The 20228-nt window shown below is 53.8% G+C and overlaps 1 protein-coding gene and 1 non-coding gene across 5 annotated transcripts in view; both read right to left on the bottom strand.

Annotated features, from left to right (window-relative positions):
• The window catches only part of MIDEAS (mitotic deacetylase associated SANT domain protein), a 39305-nt gene that overhangs the window by 3696 nt on the left and 15381 nt on the right, over window positions 1–20228 (bottom strand). The window contains exons 2-12 of one of the 4 annotated variants that reach the window (XM_037031084.1): window positions 15765–16598; window positions 14913–15680; window positions 13464–13763; window positions 8700–9045; window positions 6794–6860; window positions 6149–6291; window positions 5898–6001; window positions 5476–5551; window positions 4677–4765; window positions 1995–2144; window positions 470–682 (exon numbers count right to left, since the gene is read on the bottom strand). In XM_037031084.1, the coding sequence (XP_036886979.1) occupies window positions 470–682; window positions 1995–2144; window positions 4677–4765; window positions 5476–5551; window positions 5898–6001; window positions 6149–6291; window positions 6794–6860; window positions 8700–9045; window positions 13464–13763; window positions 14913–15680; window positions 15765–16352 (2844 nt within the window). In that variant the 5' untranslated portion in view covers window positions 16353–16598. Of the gene's footprint in view, window positions 1–469; window positions 683–1994; window positions 2145–4676; window positions 4766–5475; window positions 5552–5897; window positions 6002–6148; window positions 6292–6793; window positions 6861–8699; window positions 9046–13463; window positions 13764–14912; window positions 16599–20228 lie in introns of all 4 variants that reach the window. The other 3 variants (XM_037031085.1, XM_037031083.1, XM_037031086.1) reach the window with 3 other exon arrangements.
• Window positions 1239–1371, bottom strand: LOC118976990 (small nucleolar RNA SNORA31). Its single transcript, XR_005064402.1, has one exon. It is a non-coding gene; the product is annotated as a small nucleolar RNA SNORA31 (small nucleolar RNA).

The raw sequence follows: 20228 nt of genomic DNA, 5'->3' as shown, positions 1-20228 counted from the left end.
TTTTGCAGATAACATGGGTGAGGGGCCTTATTGTTATTCCTATGATCTCAGCTCAGTTTTAGACACTTGTTGGGGACAGCACTCTCTCAGGGGAGCCCTGCCTGAGCTACAACTCACGAATGCTTCCCCAGCATCCCACACACCACCAGGGTTTCCTTCAAACCTTTCTCCCCGAGTCTCCAAAACGAAAGCAGTAGGGTGTAATGTTTAATGGCAGACTCTGCAGTCAGACTGCCTACTAGCTGTCTCATCTCAGGTCTCAATTTCCTCATTTGTGAAGTGGGAATAATGGCAGTACCTACCACACAGGGTTATGAGGATTCAATGAGTTAAGAGCACAAGGCACTGAGTACATTTCCTGCAATTATGATGATGATCAGTCATGTTCCTGTTCTGCCCTGCCCCCCCCCCAGGCCCAGTTCCAGCCCTTCTCCTGGCCCTGGGCTCCCCCAGTGGAGGTCACACTTACCGACTCATTGGCCTGTAGTGTCTGGGTGGCTTTGACAGCCGCTGCCCGCCGGCTTCGCTCTCGCCCCTCTTCCTGCTCTCCTTTCTCCTGGGTCTCTGGCACCTCTTCCTCCCCCTCCTTCCTGGTTTCCTTTACTTCCCTCTTGGGCTCCAGCCTCTCTTCACCTGGGGACTCTCTTCTGGGAGCAGGCACCCTGGGGAACTTCTGGGAAGTCTATGGGGCACAAGAACAAGGGCAGTGAGCCTAACGCTCAGTCATGCAGCCTTAGTGCACCCATTCTGACCCAGCCAGGGGCTCACCGGTCCCTGCCAGTCCTGTCCTGACCTCCTGTGCTCACTTAGCCTGCCTGGCAAAGAAGAGAGAGCCTTGCACCCTGGGAACTTTCAGGATGAGATGGAGCACTTGAAATAGAGCTGGGACACAGAGGGAGCATGCCAGGCCCTCCCCACAGGCCACCTGCCTCCCTGGAAGTGGTTGAGAGACACACCCGCGGGCTAGGCGGTCCAACCAGGCAGCTGCTTGGGCTCCATTCTAAACTATCCTGTAACGCTTTCTGTGACTCTGCTCCCTTCCCATCTGCAGAATGGGAACCAAACCACTTCCTGTCAGCAGCAAGGCACCATGCGTGGACTGGTGACCCACAAATGACCTAAAGTCATCTTGGAGACAGAATTAAATAACAATCTCTTTTCAATTCTCTTTCGATCCTGATTATGTTAAGGACAAAGTCTCGTGTTGGTGTCAATGTGTTTTTTATGCTCAGACTTTTTTTTGTGTTCCCCTATTCAATCTCGGCTGCCACAACCAGACAGTGAGAAAGCGCGAGGACCCTTTTCTGTTGCACCTGTGCTGGAACCTCAGCAGCAGACGGTGACTGCTCCAGGTCTGTCAACTAGATGCACATACTTAGACTTCCAGACTTCAGGAGAGGTCTGGCCTCAGTTTCAGGGTCTTGGCAGGCAACAGTACCTCGTTATCATCATTTAATAACATCATTTGATTTTCCTACATTATATTTTTACTAGTACCTTTGGAGGCAAGCAATCCTGGCTTACTATTTATGACTGTGATATAAAGCTTTTCTTTAGAGTAAAAAAGGAGTTGACTTTAAAAACTTAAGAAACGGCGCAAGTGGTACGTGGAAATGACAAACATAGTAGTGGCGACATACGCCAGGTGCAGACATAGCAGGGCTCACGAGGGTGACGGAAGTAACACTCGGGAAACAGTGTTGGAAGCCTGCTGTAAGGACACAGCAAGCTGGTGCGGGCGCACACGCTGTGGGAGGCTTCCCCCAAGTTCTGTGTCAGCACGAGATGGCACGACCATGACACTGGCCAATAGACAGGGGAGCCCAAAGGCCCACGGCCAGCGTCCAGGACATCAACTCCCACAGCTGTCAGGGACATTGCTTTCCTCTCTCAACCCTCCAGGGACCCCTGGAGGGCGTGGCCTCAGACCCCCAGCCCTGGCCCAACCCAGACCCAGCCCAGCCCTCAGCAGCTGAGGCTGGGAAGGGAATCACCTTAATATCCACTTCAACCTCTTCCTGGGACGCCTTATCATCACTTGTATCCACATCCCCGAAGGTAAGCGTCCCATTGCGGCCAATTTTCACCTGCTTCTTGTAGGTGTAGTAGAACTCCACACACTGGGCCACGGTCTTGGTCTGGATCTGGTTTGAAGCCAAAACTGAGGTCAGACTTCCAGGTTCAGCTCACCTGCCTGGGGATCCTCCAGCCTTTCTCCCATCTCCCCATGAACACAGCAAACACTAAACCCACAAATCCCCAGAATATAACCACTTTCCAACACCTGCTCTCCACAAACCACTGACCAATTCAATTGACCAAAGCTTCAGCACTACATTTTTTTACAAAAAGCTAAAAAGGCCCTGGCTAGTGTAGCTCAGTGGATTGAGCGCGGGCTTCGAACCAAAGGGTGGCCAGTTTGACTCCCAGTCAGGGCACATGCCTGGGTTGCAGGCCAGGTCCCCAGTGGGGGCCCACGTGAGACACCACACATTGATGTTTCTCTAACTCTCTCCCTCCCTTTCCCTCTGTCTAAAAATAAATAAAATCTTAAAAAAAATAAAGCTAAAAAGGACAACATGAGGCCACTGGGGAAACTTAACAATGGATTGCAGATTGGAGAGACTTACTGTATCAGTTTAAATTTCTTTGGTGATAATGACACTATGAATTTATAGATATCCTTGTTTTGAGAGGATACTTGGGTTGTGTCATGGTGTCTACAGCTTACTATTTAAAAGGTTTTATTTACGAATTTTTAGAGAGAGGTAAGGGAGAGAAATAGAGAGGGAGAGAAACATCAATGTGAAAGAAACATCAATCAGTTAGCTGCCTCTTGTGCACCCCAACCAGGGACCTGGCCTGCAACCCAGCCCTGTGCCCTGACTGGGAATCCAACCAGAAACCTTTTGGTTTGTAGGACGATGTCCAATCCACTGAGCCACGTAAGTCAGGGCATTACTTTTAATTACTAATTAAAACGGAGAGAGAGAGGGGGAGGAAACAGGTGCATATTTAAGTTTATATAGAGGCAGAAAGAAAGCAAACATGGCAAATGTTAAAAACTGGTAAATCTGAGTGAGGGGCATATGGGGTTCGCTATGCTCTTCTTTCAGTTTTTCTGTAAGTTTCGAACTTTTAAAAATAAAAAGTTGAAGGGAAAAATATCCAGGCACCCCCCACCTTCAAAGCCAGGACAGACCTTTCGACTTAAGACGCCCTTCATCAGTTCGGACAGACAATCTCATTCCCCTCCAGGGAACCACAGCTGACCAGTGCGGACAGAGAAATGTCAAATTATCAAGGGAGGCTAATAAGAAAGCACTGGAAAACCTGAAGAGGAAGCAGGAGGTCTTGTTCCTAACTCTGCCACCAAATACCTGTGTGGCCTCCCTCAGTCGAGTCTCCTAGGATGTAAACAGTGAGTGGGATGAGAATGGATGACCTTCAAGGGTCTCCCAAGCTCTGCAATCCTAGCCCTCCCATTTCATAAATCTATGTGGCCACTCGATTTCATGTCTGGACTACATTCCCCCACACAGAAAACACAGAGCTGTTTTCTCAGACTCTCCTCACTCCCGAGGGCTCCCAGACTGCTCAGCCCACGGCTGAGCAGCACTGAGGTCCTGCCCACAGAGCTCAAGGGGCCGGCGAGGGTCCTCTGGGCCTGCGGAGAAACAGACACGCTCCGTCTCATAGGAATGGACAAATCGCAGATTGATTCATTAGATCCTGCTTGCCCGTTTACTATCAATTCTCTCTGGTCGTCTGTTTGGCTGACTAATGGTCTGTTCTCTTCATGAAGGCATTAGGGGCACCTCAGTGCATTTCACAGGCGTGTACTTTCCAGAAACATTGCCCAATCAGGAACCCAGCAAATGCCTGCCCTTGTAGGAGAATTCATCAGCACTCTGTCCAGTCCCCAGAGCCATCCGTGGCACAATCTATAATCCCAGGAGGGAAGAGCACATTCTTGGAAGCCAGTCCACACAACGCACTCTCCCACAGCTCAGATGTTGCCAGACAGGGCTAGTGGGAAGATGCAAGCCCTCAGATTAGCAAAGCACTTCAGTCTCCCAGAAGAACACAGGGAGAGGACAAGATAAATCTGGGAAAACTAGGCTCGGGCCTCCTCTGCCGGGTCCGCTGAGTTACTGGAGAGAGGCCCCGGTTCTGACAAGTAGGGGTAGAGGCCCCCACCGAGGCTGATCACACAGTCACTCATTGGCTCTCAGTTCGCCTCATCTTAGGGTGACCTCTCCCCCCCTGCACTGACTGCGGCCCTCCCAGTACCCAGCCCCCTGGGGAAAGGCTCATCTCCACCTCAGCCTTCCTTCTCTTCTTGCTCTCTCTTAGGCAAGTCACTATTTCACGTTGGCTGCCACTATGTCCAATGCTCACTCAGGCCTCCCCCTGGATTAAGACCCCAGAGTGTGGCCACACTGCCTTAAGGTGAGGGAAGACAGCTGAGAACCAAGGTGGGAGAGTCCTGATCTTTTTCCCTTCTTCTTTTGTTCACAAAGTTGTCTCTGAGGCCACTTAGTGTACTGGACTAAGTGTTTTTTAAGAGGGCTTGGTAAGCGACTGCAGCCCCCCCCCTGCCCCCGCAGAGAGAGCCCCAGACCCCGCAGGCAGCCCCTGCCCTCACTGGCCCCCAAGACAGAGCTCCAGCTCACCAGCTTCTGCACCAGGAAGAAGTCCTTCTTGTAGATGGCGATGCCCTTGTTGAACAGCTTCCTCTCGGCCATCTTCCACTGGTCCGAGCCTGTGGGGCGAACGGGGAGCCAGGGTAGTGGGTGGGAGGGACTGTGAGGAGGGGGGGGGTTGGGGGATTCTGACCAGCTGACAAGTGTGAGATCACCCATCCGAGGTCTTGGCAGGCTTTCAGAACTGGCTCCACAACCTGCTCCTGCCACTTACTGGCCACGACACTTGGCCTCCGAACCTCACTCTCCTCACTTGTGAAATGGGAACTCATAGCAGAAGCCGCCCGGTTGTGATGCAGATTGAATGAGACGATGCAAGTGGAATGCCTGGTGCTCTGCCTGGCGCAGGTGACACGCACCACTCGACAGGGGTTGACAACAGTGGCCGTAATGATTATGGTCACTTGGTCAATGTCCCTCTGGAAGCATAGGGCCCAGAACGGGACATGGCACCCCAAGGGCTGTCTAAGTTCCAGGCACACGGCGCCAGTCTGGATGGCATTGTCTGGGTTCCCATGCAGGGTGCTGTGTCCTGGGCTTCTTTGCCCGGATGGGCTCCCCACTGCCCACGCCTTTCTCTCTTCCTCTCCAGGGCACAGAAGGCCCCTTGAGAGTCATCCCAGCTTTGGTGTCAGTTCCCTCACTCTGGCTCTGGGCCTATCCACCCCCCACCGCCCCACCCAGGGCTGTGACTCAGCACTAACTGGGCCCTACGGATGGGAGACCCCTAGAGGCTCCAGGCCCTAGGCCCACTTCCAGCCAGGCCCACCTGTGTAGTGATAAGTTGCCAGTGGGTGGTTGTGGGGCCTCAGGGGCTTCTTCAGTAGCAGCTTATTCAGCGTTTCCTAAAAGGGAAGTGAAGAAAAGGTCAGGGCTCTAGCCTGGGTTTCAGGGGCAAAACTTAGAGGGCCCCCTCAGGCAGCCACAGATGAAGAAGGCCCTCAGTGACAGCTCTGTCTGAGGGTGGGGACCCACTGACCAGAATCAGGGACTGGAGTGGATGGCAGGACCCTGTGCTGCACAGTATGGAACTAGGGTTCCCTGGGGCTGAGACCCTACAACCCCCAACTTGGCTACAACCCCCGGCCTGTCTCAAATCAGCATGCCCCCAGGCCTGGCTCCTGGACAGCAGAGGTGGGGACATCCCAGCGTCCCTGAGGGGCCTTCCCTCCACCGGGGGCAGTGTCTCACCAGGATGTCTCCCCTGGACTCGTGCAGACAGTGCAGGGCCAGCTCCTGGTTGGTGCCAGCTCCAGGGAAGATGCTGGAGCAGGCAGCTGTCAGCAGGTCATCCACTGGATTATGGGAGCAAGGCGGAGAGGGAGCACAGGGAGGGAAAGAGGAAATCACTGTCAGGGCTGGGTGGGCTGGGGGGTGGGTAGGACCAGCCTGCCTACCTACCCAGCCACCATCTTTGCTTGCCAGCTCAGGTCCCCTCTCACCTTGCCTCTGCTTTTCATGGCTGCTCTCTAAGTCCTCCCAAGGCTGCCACACCAAGTCAGCCTTGTGGGGGTCCGCAGCTGCCAGGGCACGATCCCTCATTGGGGGGATTTCCGCTTGGAACCGGGAGCCTACGTTGATCCGTCTGCCGGGGTGGAAAGGGCAGGGAGTGAGGCTCACCTTGAGGGGGGGGTGGGTCTGGTTTTTTCCCTGGGGATGGGAGAAGATGCCGAGGGCAGCTGGCAGAGCCTGAGTCAGACAAGGCATCAGGTGAGTAGAAGCCTCAGCTGGCTTCTGTGAGAGGGGCCTGGCAAGTGGCACCTAGTACCACCAGAAAGGCAAGGCCCAGATGTTGGAACAAGGAGAAGGAGCTCCAGGTATACAGGCAGGGAAGGGGTCTCTTGGACTACCCTTCTAATTCTCAGAGGCAAAGGCAAATCAAGCCAGTCCCTGCCTTTCCCTGGGACTTACACACAGAAGCAGGGGGAGGAGAGTAAAGCCCAGGGCCGACAGCAGAAGCCAGCGAAGGCCTGCTGAACCCTCTGCAGGCCCTGCAGAGGGCTCCTCTTGTCACAGGGCCCACCTGAATGCTCTGGACACCACCCGGCCACCCTCATACCCCAGGCCAGAGGCAGGGATGCACTTACGGCTCAATGCTCACTGGGGTGGCTTCCCCCATCACAGAGAGGACAGGTGGGGTGACTTCAGCACTATCTATGGGACAAAAGGCAGGTTGGTACACAGCACCCTGCTTCCTTCAGCAAAGCCCTTTCTCCCTCACCGCAGGTGGCTGTTCTACATGCCCGAGAACCACAGTGGGAACTGACACAGGTTCATCCTTGGCAATCAGGCACCCTGAGTCTTGGCTCGAAGTCTGCAGTGGTGGCAACTGTGCCTTTACCAAATACGTGGAGGCCTCCACTGCTCACACCTGCTAAAAGTGGCTATTCCCACCTGTCTCCTAAGGTCAAGGTGAGGACCAAATGAAATCCCGCACAAAGCCCAGCCCCAGGAGCTCCCACCTAGAGCTAACCCCAACCTCACACTGTGGTTACACGGGTGAAGAGGCTGAAACTTCCAGCACACCAGTGAGGTGGTGAAGGAGACCGGTGCTTCGTAATGATCTTATCACTTCCTTGCTGGGTTTTCTGCCTCAGTTTCTCCTGAGCAAAATGATCGAGACACTCCCTCATCCAAAACAAAGTCTTTGCTGACTCTTCTCTGCCACGTGAGACCAAACCTGCACCCTCAGCAGCCCCCTTCCATCTCCGCCTCCCAGCAGCCTCTGGCCTGGACCCTGGGTCCCAGCAGACTGCTTACAGTTGGTCCCCCCGCTTTCCCTGCACACACCTACCTTCAGCCTTGGCCCCACTCATTTCCTCTGCCCAGGGTGTCCTTCCCACCCCCTTCACAGTTTAAGCTCAGTTCTAGCCCCACCCTCTCCCAAATGCTTTCTCCTCTACCCCAGGCTGGCAGAGCCTCTGCAGGCTTCAGCGCGTAGCATCTGCTTCACTCACTGACTGCCTAAGACCTTTGCTTTTCTGCGTCCTAGGCCTCCTGGTCAACTCCCTATTGACCCTGTATTCTCCTTAGAACAAACCATGGTGTCCCCATACATTACTGGAGCCCTCACAGGACCTGATTCAAGGCTTTACACTCAAGTATCCATAAATATGCATACACAGACAGACCTTTACTGCCATTCTGGTCTCTACAGTGACTTCTTCCCACACAACCCAGGCAGGGAGAGAACCCTCCAATCTTGGAGTGGAAGTGCCAGGGCAGCCAGCCAGCCCAGGTGAACTATTTCTCACCCATAGACACCAGGGGGCACCAAAGAGCTAAGCCACAGGTGAGGTCAGGATGGGAGGTTAATCTGCTCCTGGCAGTACCTTGCCTTCCAGCTGCCTCTGGCAGTGTCTACTCCTTCTTAAACCTCTCCATCATCCTAAGAGATAGCACTATCTCATTTTTTTCCAGGGGAAATGGATCCTTTTGTGGAACAGGCAACGTTTTCCAGCAATTCACCACCCACACAAGCCAAAATGTCTGCTCAGCCAAAATGAGTTAGGAGAAAGGATCTGCCATATAATATTACGGACAAACGGGATGCTTCAGGTGCTGGGTTCTGTGCTTGACATGTGTTCATGAATTTGTACCTAAACACAGCCTTGCGAGGCAGCTATTAGGCTGAACCATAGGAAACTGCTATTTGTGGATCTAAAAATACTGGCGATTTCATCCTCAACCAAATATTACTAATATTCTCACCTAAACACTAAAGAAGTTGTGGCCCAGGGAGTTTAAATGACTTGCACAGGGGGAGTAACAGTGAATGGAGCAACTGAGATTTCGATCCAAGCAGTTAGGCTAACATCCCTCCCCCACCCCCATGTGTTCTCAAACCAGGACCACCTCCCTCTCTCTGACAAAACAGAGTGGAGAGCCCCTCTCCTCGCAGCATAGCAGCACCCCCAAAATGACTTTCATCCCTGCCCACTGCCCTCCCCACCACACTCCCTGCCCCATGGCCAGGGAAGCAGGGTCACTCACTGGACCGGAGCAGGGTGCGATGGGCACTCTTTGGTGTGATGGGTGGAGGGGCTGGGATGCTGCTCGTGGACATGATGGCATTGAAATAGAGGCCGGAGCCTTCCCGCACGGGGCTGAGGATGGGCGGTGGTGTGTAGGGGGGCAGCTCAAAGCTCCGCTCAGAGGGGTGGTCGGCCAGGCGCACGGGAGAGCGCAGGTGGCTCTGGTATGGGGTGATGTTGGAGTAGACTGGAGGGGCGATAAAAGTGCCCGCCTTGGTGGGGATGATCAGGGGCTCAGGCCGCGGCCGCTGCTTTGGTTTCCGCACGGAAGGTTCCCCCTCCAACTTGACATTCATGTCTTCAGCCTGGAGAAGGAAAGAGAACCAAGATGGCTCAGCCTCCCCATGTCCTTAGAAATGGAAGTCTGGACCACTGCCTGCTGGTCGCACCGTGGGAACTCAGCCTGCCCACCACACCCACTGAAGCCAGCCCGAGACAGGGGGCGGGTCCCAAAGCCCTTCCTACTGTCTCCTCCAGGGCAGGGGTCAGCAAGCTGCTTCTGGCAAGGGCCAAACAGTAAATGTAGGCTTTGCGGACCACGTGGGGGCCCCGTTATATAGTCTTCTTCCCCAGTTCCCCTCCCCCCATCTTAAAAAATAATCCTTTATAAATGTAAGAACCATTCCTATGTCTGATTAGTTCCTGCTGTAGAGAAGGCTGAAGGGCAGAGGACCACAGTTGTGAAGCTGAGGTACTGGCTCTGGAGCTGGATTGCTCCAAATGGGATCCACCTCCTTCACTTACCACTTAAATTAGTTAACTCTCTGTGTGTCATCATTTTTAACATGGGGATAATGAGCGCCTACCTAATGGGGTAGCCATGAGGGCTAGATGAATTAATACATGGAAACCACTGAGAACAGCACCTGATACATAGTCATTGCTCAATAAATTCTAGCTGCTATCACTACTTAAACTCTAGGCTCTGCATTAGATGGAAGCCCCTACTGTGTGACAACTGAGCTGGGCATGAAACCCATGTCCAACAGAAGGAACAGGACATTCCTGACCTCGAAGAACTTTTGTTCCCAAGGGATTAGTCCTGCTCTCAGAGACTAGCCCACTCACGCTGTCCAAGGCCAGCCCTCCGGGCTTACACTGCTCCCTGCCTGGTATGCCTCATAGGTTGCCACATAAAATAGAAGGCAGAGCCGTGAGGAACAGAGCCCAGCGTGGGTGGGCAACACCCCGACCATCTCCCTGGGTGCACAGTCGGCCAACACATGAGGCTGGCCTGGGGACAATGGGCTTTTCCCCTTCCCAGGCTCCTGCCCCACAAAGCCCTGCAGTGGGGGGCCCCAACTCCTGGTGAGGCCTTGGCCGTGTCCTTCAGTCACGAGTGCCCACCCTGCCCTTCTGCAGAATCAGACCAAATGATATTGCTCGTTCTTCCTCCCTCGGAGGAACAGTATGATTGGACAGGAAAAAAAGCGAAGTAGAGCCAGAGGGCCCTGAACTTGCTAGATAAGAAATCCAGCCTGAACTCGGATAGCTGTGATGATGTTTAAAGGGACAAAGGTAGGGAAGACCTTATGTATGATGTACGTCAGATGCAAACCAAAGTCCATACAGAGGCAATAATGTGACGTTTGGGATTTGCTTCCAAAAAAACCAATCCAGTGGTAGGAGGAAGTAGAGGTACAAATGAAAGGAGGTTGGCTATACCCTGACGGCTACAAGTTGAGGTTCACCATACCATTCTCCACCCTTTCATGCAAGATTGAAAATGTCTGTACTACCAAGAAAAATACTGAATAACTAAGACGAAAAAGAAACCTCCCCGCAAAGCCTGGTGTGAGAAAAGTACTCAGGGACAGGGATTCAGGAGACCCGAATTCCAGGGCTGGGCCTGCTGTTACGTGGCCAAATGACCTTAGGTACGTTCTTGCCTTTTCCGGATCTCCCTCCTCGTCTTTGAAATGGGCGTGTTGACCTGCATAGGTGCTCAGGCTCCTTCCTGCCCACTCCCCACAAGCTTCCCAGGCCTCCAGCCTCCACCACAAACGTCCCCAACCAGAGAATGACCCTGGAGAGTGGACACCGTGCTGCTCACGAGTGTCCCAGAGTTCCCCTTACTGTTACACAGGACAGGCGCGCAGGCCAACTCCAGCTGAGAACAGCTGGAAGAAACCTGGACTCAACAAAAAAGCCACATTTCCAAAGGTATCAGAGAACAAATAAGCTGGCAAAGAATTAAAGAGCTGCGATCCAGAAGAGGAGGAACGTCAAAGAAGTGAACCAGCATTTGGAGTTGTGTTTTCCCTCGAGTGGATGTCGTGCGTGACTGGGAGAGGCAACGGAGGGCATGAGAAAATGAAGAGAGCGTTGAATGAATTCAAGGAGCGAGCATAATACATCTTGGAATCCAGAGCGTGTCAAGGAAGCAGAGCCTAGTCAACCCCCTGGCTGGAGACTGAAGCTCCAAAGGGCGATATCCTCAGAATAAAAGCGAATCTGCTGCAGACTGGTCCTCACACAGAGTAACGCCCAACTTCAGATCACCTCATCTCTACCATAACCCAGTCTCTGGTGGAATTAAAGTAATCCAGGATACCTGGTGCTCTTTGCTACCTGTGAGATGCAAAGATAAATTCCGTCTGGAAGAGAAGAACATCACCCAGAGTCTTTAATCGCTTCGATAATGCTTCACATACAATGTCTGACATGAACAAAACCCCAACAGATACACAAGAAACCAAGATGTGGTTTCATATGGGGATCCTATTAACGAAGTCATCAGCGATGAACTTTAAGGGAAAACTATGCAATAAACTAAAAGGTAAGGTGGAGAATTTCGTCAAAGAACTAGAAACTGTAAAATTGAACCACATGGAAATTTGGTGACTGAAAATCAAAGTAACTAAAAATACGAACTCAATGAATGGGCTTAACACCACGTTGTGCACAGGTGAGGAGAACCAGTGACCTGAAAGATAGGTCAGACTTAAAAATAAGGAAAATTCAGAAAAGTGCCTGACAGACGACACAGGGATACGGTGGGGAGCACTAACAATTGTGTGACTAGAGTCCCAGAAAGAGAAAATGGGGCAGAAGAAAATTTCAAGAAGTACCACAAGCTCTAAACAGGATAATTACAAAGAAAACCACACTTAGTATAATGGCAAACTACTGAGAGTTGATGACAAAAATTAAAAACCTTAAAAGCAACAAGATTAAAAGATACCTTACATTCAAAGGGGCAACAATACGGCTTCTAGTGATTTCTCAACACGAACTACAATGGAAGTCTGAAGACAATGGAACGATATCTTCGAATTTGACAAAAGAAAAAAAAACTTCCAACACAGAATTCTCTACCCAGCACAATTATCTGTTAAAATTGAAGATGAGATAAACACATGCAGACGAGCCGAGAGTAACACAGCTCATCACCCAGGGGCTCACACTACAGGGAGTGCTGAGGGTGTTCTCCAGGCAGCGACCGGGAGATGGCAGCCCGGCGGTCTGAGAAGAAATAAAGAGCAAATCTAAAATGAATAACTGATCGAAATAATAATGTTATGATGTCCTGTCAGTGTTAAAACATAGAATGAAAACACATGTCAGTAAGTCTACAAGTTAGAGGTTGGGGGAAATGGAGTTACATGTGTTGTAAGAACTTTGCGTTGTCTAGGAAGAGGTGAAATACTAACTGAGATTGCAGTAAGCTAAGGAGGCGCATTTTAATCTCTAGTGGCCCTTCTCATCAGAGAATTTAGCCTGAATGTCACGAGCCGTTCACTGTGTGTAGTGAGTTATCAGTCTCCCCCACAGTAGTAGCTGTGTACAACCCCGTCCTCCAGAGAGCTGAGAGCACAGCCACTCAACAGTCTTTCTGCAGGGCCTAATTCTCTCACAGAAATCCAGGTAACAAAGGCTGCTAGGGTAATCACTAGGAGAGCAATAAATAAATATACTGTTAATGAGTTCATGAAGAAGGGAAATGAAATTGCAAACCCACTCACTCCAAAGGAAAAGAACAAAAGGGCGGGTGTGGGCGCAGACAGGGCAGGATGGAATAAATGCCAAAGAGTAGATAGTAGATTCAAGCCCAAGTACACCAGTAATTACATTAGATGTAAATGGTATCGATGCTCTAGTTCAAAGACAAAGGTTACTAGTACAGATAATAACAAACCCCAATTATATGCTCCTTGAAAGATACATCTCAAGTACAAGGATACAGAAGGGCAGAAAGTAAAAGGATGGAAGAGATACATATCCCCCAACACTAACCAAAGAAAGCTAAACACCGACAAAGTAGCCTTTAAAAGGCAAAACGATTACTGAAGATAAAAAGAAACATTTCATAGTGATCAAGCGTCTAATCCAATTCTAAACAAATATGCAACTAATAACGCATCAAAATGTGTTACACATTTACTGGCAGAACTAAAAGGAGACATGGAAAAAAATCTCAATCTCAGTGGGAGTCTCAACGTGCATGTCTGTTCCACAGAACAAGCAAACATCTCTACCTCTCAGCACCCAATACAGGGCCCGACCCACATTAGGGGCCCAATCAAAATTTGGTGGCCTGAAATGAAAGAGATCCACCCATGCTCGGTTTTGCTGGACAGTCTCAATTTCCAGTATAAAACTGTCTCACCCCCCACCGTGCATTTGTCCAGTGTATTTTGGAAATTTTGTTCTTTCCCCACAGGGCAGCAGGTCCCAGGAGCACCCAGGTACTGGAGGTGTCTGCCTGGGGGGCCTCTCCTACCTGAGCTGGGGTGTCGGTCCCGGGGATGCGGGTGGACCGCCTGCGGGTGACAATGACCGATGGCTTGTGTTCAGCGGGGTTCTGTTCAAGACCCTTCCCATCCTCGTCAACTCCTCCAGCTTGGGCTGCCTCAGTTGGGTCCACAGTCCGCACAGGCACAGACACTGGGATAATGAGGGGTACCATCCCGCTGTCCTCTCGCGCGCGCTTGGCAGCTAAGGTGGGCTCAGAAAACTCCACCCCACACTTGGTGGTTGAAGCCAGCACACTTTTCCGCTTCTCCTCAGAGCCATTGGCATCCTGGAGAAGGGAAGTGGGGGGAGTGGAGGTGAGGTTCAGAAGGTAAGTTGTGATTTGCTGATCTAGGACCCTTCGTCCCACTTGATTCAGAGATTCAAATGCCTACCATGGTTCCCACTGGGTTTGGATCGCCTGGCCTTTCCCTGACCACCTTGTCTCCCACCACATTCCCAAACATTCTCTTTATCCTCCTCCGCCAGTCTCCCCCATCCTGGCCTGGAACAGGTGGCCAGGTGGCCACAAGAGCCCCAGGTGTGTTCTTCTTGGCCTGCACAGTGAGTGGCATGTGAAAAAGCATCTAAATATTCAAAATGTATTTCTGTAAAAGAAAGTTAAGGAAGGAACTTGTGGCAAAGTAAGGGCAGTCTTTGTATCTCTCTCTCCACTGGCAACTGGCTGAGGTGAGGTCAAATCCTGCAGCCTCCTCCGTACCAGCCTGGCCCTACAGGCATCGAGGGTGAGACCTCGAGTGAAGGAAGGGGCAAACACTAGCTCTGGGGTTGGACATGAGGCTTCTACGCTAGCTCTGAGACCTTGGGGAATCCCATCCAGGGCTCAGTTTCTTTAGCAATAAGACAGGATAAAGGACAGCATCCCTCTCACAGGGTTTAATGCTAAATTATTTGTGATCAAGGGCAAGAAACTCCAAGTACAATATAGGTGTTCACACTCCGCTTATTCTTCCCCATTGCTATTGTCTTTTCTTTTAAATCAACTTTATTGCAGTATAATCGACACAAAAAGTACACCCATTTTTAATTGCAGTTTGATGCATTTTGACAAGCATAATCACCTGTGTAATGACTACCGCAGTCTTGTCCTTTAGCGTACTGGATCTGGAAACCGCCTCGCCCCCCACTAGTCCCGGTCCTTCAGGCCTCCAATGCAGAGGCCAAACCACGAGGGTAACTGCACTTCCCGCTTGCAACCCTGCATGTGTATAAACCTCATCTTTCTCCCAGGTACGGACACACCTAGGTAGAGACTCTCTGCCTGCAGGGAGTTCAGAACTTCGTGAAATGTGTGGGTTCTTTCGTTTTCATCGATGAAGTGAGCAAAGTGCCTTTGTGGACCTGGAGTCACATGCCCTCCCCACACACAGTTCACTAGGCCCCGGACCAGCCAGGCCCCCACCTCGTGCCCTCTCACCTTTGTACTCTGCTGCGAGGCCAGCTCCACTGCCTTCTGGGCCAGGGTCAGCAAGTTGGCTTCCTGGGACGCCCGGCGCCTCCTTCTTGTGCTCTGGATCACCCCACCCCGTTGCATCTGCTCACAGTCCCCTGCACCCACTGCCCGCATGCCCTCTTCGAAGCCCATGCCAGGAGCCTCCCGCTCCCGACCATTGGGTGCCAGTCTCTCCCCATCAGACAGCAACTGAGAATCCCTCAGCTCCAGCGGGAATCTCAGACCTTCAGGATGAGGCTGTCTCAGGGGGCCAGGTGGTGGCTGCTTTGGGGGCCAGTGATGTAGGAACAGGTTGGTGGCAGGCTCTTGCCCAGGTTGGGTGCCAGCCCCATCCAGGGCAGTGGAAGGCAGGACGCCCTCCTTGGAGAGGCGGCGGGAACGGCGGGGGAAGGCGATCTGGGCCTGAGGTAGCACAGGCTGCGGGGCCGACTCCTGCAGGAGGGCCTTGCGCAGTTCTGGGTTCATATCAGGGTTCGGGGGGAAGGGGTAGGGCACCATGCCGTGGTGCGCCAGGTGGGACTGCCCCAGCGGTCCGGCAGGCTGCAGGCCAAAGTCCTGGGGCTGCTGGGAGGGCGGCTGCTGCATGGGATAAAAGTTCTCAAAGAGCTGCATCTGGGGCAGAGCTCCCTGTTGCTGCGGCGGCTGCTTCTGCGGCGGGAAGGCGGCCACGGGATTCGGGGGCGGTGGGCCCTGACGGAAGACCTGCCGGTTCACCTGGTGGCCGAACGCCAGCTGGAAGGGTTGCAGGGGCAGCGTTTGGTTTGGGGGCTTTTTGGCCACATGGTATGAGTTCAGGGGTGCTTGGGGCCGCCCTACCTCCAGCTGTACCTTCTGTGGCATCATTGGCCGCACGGCGTTTTCATAGCGGTCCAGCGGCAGCCCCCCTCCTTTCTCTCGCTTCAGGGCCTCGGGGTGGTTATAGTAGGGAGAGACCCCCATGCCAGGATGAGGGCTCCCTTTGTGTCCACCGTAGAAGGGCAGGCTGTGGCAGTTCCACGTTGGGTGGGGTGGAGGCTGGCCTGGTTGCTGCTGCCAACCACTGTCACTGACGCCCCCACCCCCTCCGTGCTCAGGGCCCCGCCCCGGAGCCATCACTGAGTTGGGCCACTTTGAGCCCACCTGCTGGGGCAGCATGGCCGCTGGAGTCCGCTCAGACCCATACACCACAGAGTTCAGCAGGGCCAGGCTGTTGGGGAGTTCCACAGGCTGGGAGGCAGGGGCGGCCCCCGTCGGGCCCTCATGCCCGAAGTAAGGCTCCTCCTTCACTCTGGTGGACTGTGGAGGGCCTGGGGGCTGTTGTGGGGCCTGCAGGGGCGGGAGCTGCTCCTTGGGAGCTGCTTCCTGGTCCCCAAAGAGGCAACGCTTCCGCTTGTTCTGCCCCTTGGGCTGGGCCTGGAGGTTCATGGTGCGGCCAATGGGGCCCGGCAGTGAGACCTACTTTACCAGTCGCCCATTCCCTGGGGGAAGGTCCTGCTGGGAGCCTTGCCCTGGTCCAGGAGCCAGTGGGAGCTGAACGGGGCAGAGAGAAATGCCGGACGCTGCCGTCAGGCACAGGGAGAGAGAACCGCTGGCCGCGCCTTCCTCTTCACAGAGACGCTCTTGAGCTTGTCTACTCGTCCCAGTTCACGGTGCTCCACAGAGGCCCGGAGCCTGCAGATGAAGCATAGTAACAGTGTCAGCCACAGCTCCCACAATGCCAGAGACTCAGCACAGTGTGAAGGAGGGGCCTCCGAGGCCCCGCAGCGCGTTTGGTTATGTAATTTGTGAAACACAAAGGCGCTTGCCAAGGGGGAGCAGGGGCTGCGATCCAGCCAGGGCTCCTGCAGCCAAGCTGGCAAAGGGGCGACAAAGACCGTGTTGGGTCCCCTTCCCCTCTTAAGCCAGGCCTCAGCCCACCAGGCTGCCAGGCCTGGTCCCCTCCATTTGTTCAGGCAGTAGCCTCCCGCCCAGACCCAGAAGGAGCTGCATTCAGCCAATGCCTCGTCTGACACTCCATCTCGGACACGAAGGTGGAGAGAACAGGGGTCGTTCCCAACTGTGCCGCCCCAGCGTCAGGAGCCCACCAGGACCTTGCAGAGTCTGGGGCCCAGAGCTAGGCTTTCGTGCTTTGCAGGGAGGCTTGCAGGTGAGGCCCCAGAAGGGTGTGTGCCGTCCTGGCCCCACCCCTGGGAGGACCTGCTGGATGGGACTGTGACTGCCAGAGTCTTCCCCAAACTAGCAGAGGAACCCGTTCTGCAGCCCAGGCTGGCTGGAGGCAGGATGACACCTGGTAGCTGGTCGGCAGTCCTTACCCACCCTGCTCCACTGGGAAAGAGCACCTGGCATCCCGAGCAACAGACTCGATACTGAAGGGGTGTAGACTGCTAAAACTTCGGTCTGAAATGTTTCCCTCCAGCACGGTGTGACGGTGCTTCTGTGTCTTCTAACTTGATTAAAAACCAACAAACAAAAACCCCCCCAAAACCAGGTCTCTCTGTTTATCCTGCTACAGAGCATAGAGACCAGTATAACTTACATGTATAATTTGCATGCATTTTCAAAGACTTTCTTTCTTCAGAAAGTGTTCTATTTTCCTCCCTGAGAAGCTGGAGAGGGTGGAAGCTGCAAGACCCACCTCTTCCCCGGGCTAATGTTCTGGTCCTGAGCCACTCAGGCTGGGAGGGAACAGGCGGGGAAGCTAAAGAAACCCCGGGGAAATCTGCAAGTCCAGGCCGACCTCAGCCCGTCTGTGCTGCAGGTCGCTGTTAGCAGCCTGGGAGTTCCCAGGAGACCAGCAGAAAGCAGAGGAGGGCAGGGTCTGGGCGGCTCCCTGCAGGCTCCCCAGGGCCCAGGCTACACCCCTAGATGCCCTGGCCCCGGGTAGGCTCCGGTGCTATCGCTCTGGTGCAGGCTTCCTCGGCTCCCCAGCCCTGCCCCTCCCAGAGCTGCGTGACTCACCCCAGGCCCCCCTGTCTGCCTTTCACTTTCACCCGGCACCCCGAAGGGGAGGAACTTCCTCCTCCATTTCCTTCCTCAGCTCTAGCCCTGAAGTGAGTGACTCTCCCTGACTGCACCCCCTTTGTCTTCCCATATGGAAGTCGGAGGAGGGACGGAGGCGAGGAGGGCACCCAAGTCACTCTGGCCCCAGCACAAAGGGTCAGGATTTGGACGAGCAGAGTGCAGAGGGCCACAGAGAACACCTTTTGAACAGACCCCTTTCTCTTGCTTTAAACTCTCATTCCCTGACAGCTAACCCAGTTCCCAGCAGACACCCAAAGGCTAGCCCCTAGACTGAAAATAATCCTGGGTACCATGGAGAAGCTGCGGAACAGGGCTGTCCCAGCTACAGAAGCTGGGCTCTGCCTCAGCAGCCCGCGTGGAAGAACCAGGAGTACTTGTCTGCAGAAGCCAAGACAGAGGCAGGAAGAACATGCGAGGGGAAGGGAGGGGAGGAGGAAAGGAAGGGGAGGAGATGGTGCCCAGAGGAGGCTGGAGGTCCATGTGTCTTCAGGGGGCCAGGAGCCCCTCAGACACTTACAGGCTTACCCCAACTCCTGCCTCTCCTCCCCCCCCCACCCCAGCCTCGTTGCCTTGTGAACCACAGCCTGGGCTTGGAGTCTGGGGGAAGGGAAAACCCACGTGGCAGATGGGACCTGGTGTGCGTGTGAGTGTGGGTGCACGTGTGAGTGTGCACCTGGTGGAGGGGACCCAGACACCAGATACCAGGCACAGGATGGCCACCCGTTGCCTCGGAAAGGCAGGCAGAACACTGGGCTGGGGGAGGTGGGGATGGAGCCTGTGAGTGGGGCTCCAGTGCAGGGCTGCTCCTGTCCACCCCCCACCCCCAGGCTGGATCACCTGCAGCTGTTTGGTCAGGCCCAGAAGGATGAGGTTCAGCTGGTCTGCCTCCCACCACTGACCCTGCCCATCAAGGAGGGCCACTGGGTAGGTTTCCAAAGCTGGGCCAGCATCTCATAAGGAAGCCAGGGGGCCAGTTCTAGGGAGGCTGAACTCCCTCAGAAGCTTCTGAAGAGGCCTCTGTGTCACCCCTCCTGGGTGGCTGGCTAAGAGTGCTAAGCACGGACACTCAGAGCTGGGACTCTCAGAGAAGAAAGGTCATTACCTGGGGAGCTGGAGAGAAATGTGGAAGATACCTGGGAACCCTGGAGGAAGGAGGGGAGGGAGCACCCCAAGGCAGCAGGGCACTAATACTACTAGTAGTTGTTAATAATAATAATAATAATAATAATAATATACTTGTTCCAGGCAGGTCCTAAGTGCTTTACATGTGTTTAATTCCCACAACAGCCTTATAAAGCAGCATGAAGCCAAAGCATTACTTTTAACCTCCATTTTACAGGTGAGCTAGATGAGGCTCAGAAGGACTAAGTAACCTGCCAGTGGTCACACATTAATTGTGTTGCAGAGGCAAGACTTGAACCTAAGCGTGTCTGACTCTAAGACCAAGCTCTTATTTCTTATCCCCAAGACATACCACTAAGACACCAGGTTCCTCTCTGCACACCCTTCTCTCACAGCACCCTCCCCAACATCTCAGGGCGAAGATTTTATGGACACAGATGTCCCTTCTCACTGGCCCTGGGAAGCCCCACACCCCTGCCTGCACCTGTTCTCTCAGGCAAATCTCTCCTATTCTCCCCAGGCCAGCTAAGACCCTCAGTCCTACACAAAGGGAGGGAAAGGGAGGGGCCTCAGCACTGAGGGGGCCAGTGTGTTTGAGGTTCACCTGCTGGTCCCTCCCTCCTCCGGGCCTGCACTCCCCAGCCCCTGCAAGCCCACCCTGCCTCAGTTCTGCTTGCTGCTGGCGGACCTTCCAGCTCCCGTACCCCACTTGTACTTCACAGCCTGCAGCTCTGGCCAGGGCTGAGCCACTTCCCCCCATTTCTTCTGCCCAGCCCCACTCCTCGGCCCCTCTGTGGAAGTCAGCCTGGCCTTCCTCACAGTGAGGAAGAGGAAGGAAGCCGCGTCTTCCGAAGGCTGCTGACCTGTTGGCCACCTCCCCGAAGGCGCAGGGAAGAGGGTGTAATGAGGAATCTTGCAGGCAGCTCACCCCACCGACCCACTGCAGGGCCTCTGACTATAGAGGCAGGAACACTGCAAAAGGAAATCAACCATCACCCGGGACGGCACTGCAACCCACTCTATCAACCTGTTCCACTGTCTGCCAAGGCTCCATTCACTCCTCCTGTCCTCCAGACACGGGGACTACAGCAGGCAAGCTTTCGGGCCAGACCCAGGCATACCCCTGGGCAGGGGGCTGGGCCTGAGTCTGGCATCAGG

This window comes from Sturnira hondurensis, unplaced genomic scaffold, assembly GCF_014824575.4.
Source record: "Sturnira hondurensis isolate 20B ecotype Veracruz unplaced genomic scaffold, ASM1482457v3 Scaffold0021143, whole genome shotgun sequence".
Taxonomy (NCBI): Eukaryota; Metazoa; Chordata; class Mammalia; order Chiroptera; family Phyllostomidae; genus Sturnira; species Sturnira hondurensis.
Note: the sequence above shows the minus strand (reverse complement) of the source record. Positions and strands in the feature narration are given on the sequence as shown.